Genomic DNA, 8357 nt, shown 5'->3' on the forward strand with positions numbered 1-8357 from the left:
CTGACTAACAGGTTTCCAGTTGTGCACAGGGTTTTCCACCTCCCCACTCATTCCTTTAGTTTCGCTCTTCTCCAGACACACGGTATCACTCCTGATTTGACACATATGCTAACAGTCCTTGCTGTTAGCAACAGTGCTGGAACTGCACATGCTGAATTTCCTTCAGTGGAAATTACTCTCTTTCTTCAGCTTGTGCTCAATAAGATTTGGAGGTTTTTATCTACCTTGGATACAGTATTGTAATTCTGTCATGATTTCCTTCTTCTGTATCCTTGCTGTTACTTAAATTCAAAGAAGAGGAGGGCTAACTACCTTTCTTAGACTCATACTTACAGCCTAGCATGCCTCTTTCCTTGCTGTTCTGTATTACTTGTGTGCCTGTAGTACCTGTTTTATTCTATTTAAAAAAAAAGCCTAATTTGGATTACTTTTATTGAGTCTCATTTTCTCCTTATGTTTTCTGACCTCTTAGATATATTTTCCTTGCTGGTTGGTAACCTTTTCTATTATTCTACCAAATACTTTCTCTCTGTGGAGTTATTCATCCAGTTGAGTATCAACTTTACTCCTTTGTAGCAGTAAAGTTGTATCCTTCCTTTCCTTCCCCATGAGACTTACATTCCAGATACTTCCTAAGGAATTTTTAAGCCTATCCACATTTGTGTCCCTAAACTGTTCAGTCTGATTAATAAAGAATAACACAATCAGGATCAGGGGAGCTATTCTCCCTCAGTGCTGCAGGGACTTTCACCTCATTGGCAATGGTCTTCTGCAGAGATACAGATCTTCTGTTCTTAATGATCCTTCACATATAATTTTCTGCCTCACAACATGAGAGCATCAGAGCATCAGATTTGCTGAGGCCTATCCCTCCTCCATTTTATACTTTTTTTTAAATCACTCTGCATACATCAGATTGTTTTCTATCTTTTTTCCTTTCCCTTCCCTAACTTTCAGCCCCTTACCTCCCAGCACGAGGTTGGTAGAAATGGTTGTTAAGAGATTTCTCCTTCTTCTAAAGTATTGCACTCTTTGCTAAACTGCTCATTTCAGGGCTGGAACAAAAGTGACTACTGCTCAATCATGGACAAAGTTCATATTTTGACTGGCTAGAAAGTATGCTGCAATTAGGACCTGCACTGGATTGTCCTTGTGGGGAAGCAGTGTGCCCACACTGGTGAATCATTTGTGCCCTTGCAGGCTGTGGGCTGTCACTGTGCAGAGACACATCAGCCCCGGGACGATGCACCAGGAGGCAAAACTACAGTGACAGTGGTGCATCCTTGGAGCTGCTATGATTCGCAATGCTGGAGAGGATGTTCTGAGAGCAAGTGACAAAAATTAATTGCTTCCTGCTAAAAACTCCTGCTTTGGTCTCTGTGCCAGCACAAATCCAAAGTGATTTATGACGTCCAGGAAGAGGTTCTTCTGTGTGAGTGCAGGAACAGCTGGTTGGCTGGGCAGGGCTTCCCTTCTTCTCTATCTTCTCTCCTCTCCCTCTATTTGAAGGGGAACTGAGGTAAATCAGGAGATGAAGTCTCCCAGCCACACAACAGGCAGGGGCTGTCTGCTCCTTCCTAGAGGATGCCCAGCTTGCCAGACAGAGAAAGTCAGCTAGCGTGTCCCAGGAAAGAGGTGAATCCCAGTCCTAAGGAGAGAGGAGTATTGGAACATCCTGGCCAGAAGCACAGAAGTTTGATAAGGGACTCTGGATTTGGGTAGAGAGAGAAAGAGAAGAGCGTGGAGGTAGAGGGTGACCCTGCTGTGTGCTGAGATGACAGGTTTGGGGGTGTCATTGAGTGCACAAAGTTTAAGCTAGTGGTGGTGGATCTCATGCTGCTAGAGTTTACTTTGGAGGTGGAAATTAACTGTGTATTTACATTCAGGAGGTGGGGTTTGGGAGAGGAAAGAAAGTCAGGAGACAGGACTGGAGAAGGAAGAGCTCAAATTGCTAGTGAGAAAGACTTCTTCAAAGTTTGAGATTTACTTGTTTGGTTACCCTACCGCTTGGTTACTGGAAAGCTACTTCAAGGGTGTATTATTATGCTGTGCTCCAGAAGCAATCTTTCTTGGGATTCTGAGCCTAAAAGCTTGTTTCTAACAGTATCAGGTAGTCTAATAAAAGCTATTACCTCTTTCTACAAGCCTTTCCTCTCATCTCTCTTTAAACCATCACTGCCACAGTATACTTTCTCCCCTTTTATTCCGTCATGGTAAATCATGTAAATAAAAGAGTTCCCCTGTGATTCCTGCAGTAATAGCCAAACTGTATACCCTGCTGATAACCCTTATGAAAACAATCAATACTGCCTTGGGAATTTGCCACTGTTATATTTCCAACAGCTTAATGTGAACTGAGCAATCAAATGCCCCTCAAATCTGCTTTGAGGTCCTGTCATTAAACAGCAAAGTAAGATAGCATATTTTCTGACAGTTTCTATTTCTATCAGGATGACTGCTCCCTATACGCAAGTATTGAGGTGACAAATACCTTGTAAAAGCCTGAAGCAGTTTAGATGGATTAAATACTCAAAGGAGTATTTAATATTTTATTACTGTGGGGTTTTATTACACTGAACTCAAGTTCATTCACAGTGTCCAGGAGACAGGCTTCCTCAGGCCTGGAATATCATTAAAAGTTTGGCAGTTTTGTCAGGCTGTGAATTTCAGGCATGGTGAGGAAGATGATGGAAAATACATATTAGTTCTTTTCAACTCAACTGTCAGTCATGGGTTGCCTCAAAGCTAGAGCTAGAGGTCAGGGCCCAAGTACAGTGCCTGTGATGTGTCTGGGGGAAATCCCTCTCTAAGCTACACTGAGCAGATGTTCGTCTCACTCCAAAGTGTGCCACACTTGAAGAGAGGGGGGAAGGAGATGTGCCTTCATCTTTCAACATATGTGCAGGCAGCAATATTAAAGTTAGCATGAAGAAAAAACCCTCTGTTGGCTTCAGTCCATTTTCTCCCGAATTAAAACAAAATCAAAGAAATCTTTTGCCTCACCAGTAGGCTCAAAATGCAGTAGTCAATCAATATAACAAACATAGAAAGTAATGGAAGCATTAACACGGCTATGATTTCATTGACCAGCCCTTGTAAATAGCTGAAAACAAAGTGGTTAACCCAGCATGTAATGAATGGACTAGTGGAAGCCACAAGCAGGAAGGAACTGATGCCATTCGCATGTGTTTCCAAAACAAATGATCTGCAGGCAATCCTAATCCTATTTGTTGTATGCTTAAATCAGATTTTAGCAGATCTAGGTCTGTGTGGTTTCACCCAGCACCTCTGCCCAAGGGGACAAGATGCAGAGTGACTGCAGAGCCACAGCCTGCTGGACTCCCCGTTGCCAGGCTCTGCGGGTGGTTAGGCGGCTTTGCAGCCCTACTGGGTAGCTGCAGCCTCTGGGAGGTTCAGAGACTTAGCTGTAACTCTTAGTAATCACTAATCTAAAGTGTGCTTTTGATAAATCTGCATATTTGCCTGTTCCAAAAACGTTACCAAACCTTACATTTAGCTCATTAGCCTGTAACATATCCAACCTATCTATTCTTGATGAGAACTCATAATGAACTATGTACATTATAGTTGTACATTAATACAAGAGATTAAAGTCTATTTGTCTATATATAGGTACATGCGTATGTATAAGGAATCTAAAATTCAATGTACATAGAAGATATACAAAGAGGAATGAAACCTGCTTTCTGGAAGGCAATTAAGTGTTTACATTATTGATGCCTATAATTAATTAAGCACTGGGGATCATTGACAGGTTCTGCTAATCGTGTGGACTGGAGATGGCCTACTACTTCTTTTTCAATGGGCATCAGCATTTTAAAAGCTAGGGATATTGCCCTGGGAAAAGATTCAAATAAACATTCTTATTTGAAGGGAAGAGAAAATGTAAATGTGAATAGAGATCCAGGGAAAGATTAAATGTAAACTACGTGCTTCCTCAGTTGACTGTTTTCCTCTTTGAAGGCAAATTTTTGGGTGGACATGTTTGCATAAGAACTGGTATTCTCATCTTGAGGCAGGTAAGCATCCAAATAGCATAACAGATGGATGATACATAGAATGAGGAGACTTCTAAAGTCTAGTCAGGTGTAAATGTGGTTTTCTTTTTATTTCTTCTCACCCAATACTACATCCATTGTATCTGCCATGTGTACCATGTAAGCATGTATTTAATTTCTACTTTAAGAGCTGTCTGCTGTTCCAAGTGATTTTGAAATAACTCAAGTCAACTAAGCATTTCTTTCTGAGAGGTGAGGTGAGCCTTTAAGAGGGCGTACCATTCTTTAGGGTATACAAGGGCATAAGAGCTCCCTTCAGGCTGATTCAAACACAGGACTTTTCTGCAAAAGATAATTCTTCCAGCAATTAGCAAAGCCAGGGACCCATTGGCATTTAACAGGTTGAGGAGATTTTTCACTCCTTGTGAGTTTCCAAGATATTGTTACTGTTTCTTGATTTTTTTTTTTTTCCAACCTGTCTCCTGTAGTTTGTTTTCATTTCTGAAATCTATCTTCAAGTTTCAAAACTGTCATTTATTGGTGTTCCTTTCCTGCTTCCTTCCCCTCAGGTTTCAGTAAGAAGAACCACCCTGGTACATGCATTAGTGTAGCCTGGGTGTTCCTCTCTTATGTCTACAGCTACACTGGATGTCACTCACCATAGGTACAACTTCTGATGAAAGATCAAAGAAACACTCAACCATTTAGCTCTCTCTGAATGTACTGCTACACAATCAACATATGATGCATTTTAATAGTATTTCTGGGAGCAGTTTATCTTCTATACAAACCATGCCCTGACTGTCACAGAGCGTAATTTTATACATGACCTCAGTGGTTGACCCTCCCAGAATCTTCTAAAGAAAAATTATTTCGGAGCAATCCTGCTAGATAAGGCAGTCAGATAAACAGATTCAGGGCATTAGGCATGGTCTGTTCTCCAGCTATGTAAACCTTCAAGAGCTGACTGACAGAAAATGTTGCAGAAAGAGTTTTTCTGTTGAAAAAAATTACATTTAAATGCTAGTTTTGAGAGGGTTTTTCCATAAGAAGTTGATTTACTTTTTGAAGTTAAAATCACAAATCGAAAATAGTTTTGAGAATTTGGAGGTAAAAAGGTCCTACAAGATGAATGGAGACTATACTCCACAGGTCCTGTATGCTGTGTTCTTCTAAGGCAGCAGTCTCCTGCCAGAGAAAGGAGCTTCTTTTAGGCAGATAATCATCTGTGACTTCTGATTTCATCTCTACCACCTTCTTCTTGTGGAATTGAGCAAAGTGCAGTAACTTTTCCACATCATGGGATCATTTTTTTATGTCTGCAGAAGAGTGAGGCAATATTCATCTCTCTATAAGAACAAATCTGATAATGTATTTAGTTTCTAAAGGTTACATTTCACATCTTAGCTGAAGACATTTTTCCTCTCCAGATTCCTGCTGGCAGACTTGAAGGCAAAAATTAATTGTCCAGATCCCTTGGGAATATTTCCCACGTGGACCTATAACGTTATACTATATAACTTATCTGGCACTCCTTCCTTACAGTTAGTAACTGTAAGAGGAAGGGGATTTTGTGGGCTGTGGGTGGTTTAGATGGGCAATTCACTTTTTCATGGGTTTTAGCTTTTGCTTTGAATACGTAGTGTAGGCACCTAAGGCTGTAATTAAATTAATACCATCAAAGGCAACGTCTAATATTTCCAAACACGGAGACTACAATCCACAAGCCATCAAAGAATATGTCTTTCTTTGACAGCATTTCTAGGGGCCTTCATAGTCTTTAGTGGGCCAATGTTTTGGGGTTTTTTTTTTACTAGCCCCATTGGTTCAAAGAGCTGGAGTAACTAGAAACACATCAATTTCAGCAACACCTGTGAGTTGTCATCATATACTATTATCCCAAGGTAGGGAGAAGAAAGTAAAAAACCCATAATGCAGCAGTTATTCCTCACTTGCCCAAGGCAAATCAGTTGTTGGCGTGCGTTTTTGTCCAGGCTTGTAGGTATCTGTGCAGGCTGAGATACATGCTCGTGGGAGGAATCTCTTGACTTCTTTCAAGGTGCATTGTACACTGAAAGAAAAGCTCATCCTTTTCATATTAGACAATTTCCCCCAGCCCCTCCTAACGTTACCTGCAGAAGATATTAGTATGGAACATAATGGCAACACTATCCTTCTAATGGGGAGAGAGTCTCATAGAGGATTATTTCCTAACAGCGACCTTACTCGTGGATTCAAAAGCAGAAAGTGTGAAACTCTGCCAGCTCTTTCCTTTCTCCGCCTTGTGAATTATGCAGCTGGTAGAGTAAAGCTTTGATGTTGATTGGAATACTTGACTTTCCTGTACCTGTCTAATATCATGATTATACTTTTGTATTTGATCAAAACGAGAGATCTACATTAAAGAGCTACACAAAGTACCTCCTAGCTTGATTTAAAAAAATAATCAGATGCTTTCCCAGGGCTGTAGCACTTACAAAGTAAGTCCTACTCCAAGTCCAAGTTTAGTTTTTGTCATAAGAACAACTGTAGTGACCTATTTTACATAATATTTTAACAAATGGAAGTTCAGACTTTCTGTATGAAATTTCAACATAGCTGCAATCTTGCAGTTAAGAAATTACTAGCCCTGCAATTAGGTACCTTTAATTGAATCCCTGACACTTACTTAATTATAACATCACTACAGACAGATGATGAGAAGCAGTAAGATCAACTATGACACACCCCTCCTAGTTTCCCATTGGCTGGAAACTTGTTAGGCTTGATGGGTAGGCGCTGTAGTCAGAGGGGATTTCAAAGCAAATAAATAGCAGGTCCTTCTAGCCAGTCAGAAATGGATTTCCACCTGTCTGCACCTCAGACTGGAGCAAGCTGCTTTTGAAAAACCCTAACAACTCGCTGTATGAGGAAACTACTGGAGAAAATATTCCTTCTCGTACCTTATATTTCTTCTATGAAGAAGTGATTTTGGAAGACTTTCTAGGCCACCTCGCTTGAGGTGCCTCTCTCAGAAGAAGCATGGCTTGCTGTGTATTACAAATCACTGGTCTAATACTCGGAGGTGTCGGCATGGTCGGGACTTTGGCAGCCACAGTTATGCCACAGTGGAGAGTTTCTGCCCACATTGATAGCAACATCGTGGTGTTTGAGAGCACTTGGGAAGGACTGTGGATGGACTGCGTCAGTCATCTGGGCATCAGGCTGCAGTGCAAATTCTATGACTCTGTCCTGGCTCTCCCACAGACCTTGGAGGCATTCAGAGCCCTCATGTGCATTGCAGTGATCTTGTCAATCATTTCCTTTTTATTGGCCATTGTTGGTGTGAAGTACACTCACAGGACCAAGGAGGATCCCCAGGGCATCAGTGTCTTCATACTGGCAGCTGGAATTGCCTTTCTTCTGACCGGCATCCTCGTTCTAATCCCCGTGTCCTGGACTGCAGGTAGCATCATTCACGACTTCTACGATCCGAAAGTCCCTACGCCGCTGAAACGAGAACTAGGAGCTGCTCTCTATGTGGGCTGGGCGAGCGCTGCACTTCTCATCGCTGCAGGAGCAATGTACTGTGGCTTCTGGTGCTGGGCTGGTGCATCCTCAAAATCCAGGTATCCATCACTTTCCCGTCACAGATTGCACAAACCTGACTCAGCAGGAGGGCCGTCCCCAAGCGTGCATGCTTATGTGTAGTTGCTACATGTGAGCTTTCTGCGTAGCATGTCGATATGGACTGATTGACTTCAGTATCTAATTAAACTCTCAGTCTGTAACGGAGGAACAATTTTATTCATTTGCTGTTTACTATTGACATATATATATATATGGTCTCTAACATGGTTACAGGAAATGTTATTACATGGGCATTATGTTAGAGCACAGTCAGATGAAAAATCTCACCATTTTATGGGAATGAAGAACGGCATGGGAGCAGCAGCAGGAGTTTCTCAAAGAAGACAAACAACATGTGGTTGGGCTGGAAGGAAGGCAGCTGCAGTGCAATAGCATCATTGTCTTCCCCTAAACCCGTGATGTGCAAAGGGAGCAGTGTATTTTACTCTAAGGTGAAGTCTTCATAAGGACTGCTCTAGGACCGTTGTGGGAAGCATGGAGTTGGCAGCATGGCTGAAGCAGCTACTGAAAGAATGGAGAAGCCAGCAGCTATCTAACTTCCAATATTGGCATGCAAATGTTTATGCTCTCCCATCAGAGGCCTCTGATTGACTATGGATTTCATTGATACTTGTGGAATTGATGTATCCTTCTTACTCTTCTGAGGGGCACAGATTCCAGCTCATGGAATAATAAAATTTTTAATCACTTCACTAGACTGCTATGAAT

The 8357-nt window shown here is 41.6% G+C and overlaps 1 protein-coding gene across 1 annotated transcript; it reads left to right on the top strand.

The window, feature by feature from the left end:
- The first annotated feature begins 7040 nt into the window (after nucleotides 1–7040).
- Nucleotides 7041–7709, top strand: LOC106885688 (claudin-8-like). Its single transcript, XM_014938057.1, has one exon. It carries the CDS (start codon nucleotides 7041–7043, stop codon nucleotides 7707–7709), a length of 669 nt encoding a protein of 222 aa, XP_014793543.1.
- The last annotated feature ends 648 nt before the right edge of the window (nucleotides 7710–8357 follow it).

The sequence above is a fragment of the Calidris pugnax genome, unplaced genomic scaffold, assembly GCF_001431845.1.
Source record: "Calidris pugnax isolate Ruff unplaced genomic scaffold, ASM143184v1 scaffold25, whole genome shotgun sequence".
Lineage (NCBI taxonomy): Eukaryota > Metazoa > Chordata > Aves > Charadriiformes > Scolopacidae > Calidris > Calidris pugnax.

Coding starts and splice junctions, on each gene's coding strand:
- LOC106885688 (XM_014938057.1), top strand. CDS start 7,041: ATGGCTTGCTGTGTATTACAAATCACTGGTCTAATACTCGGAGGTGTC.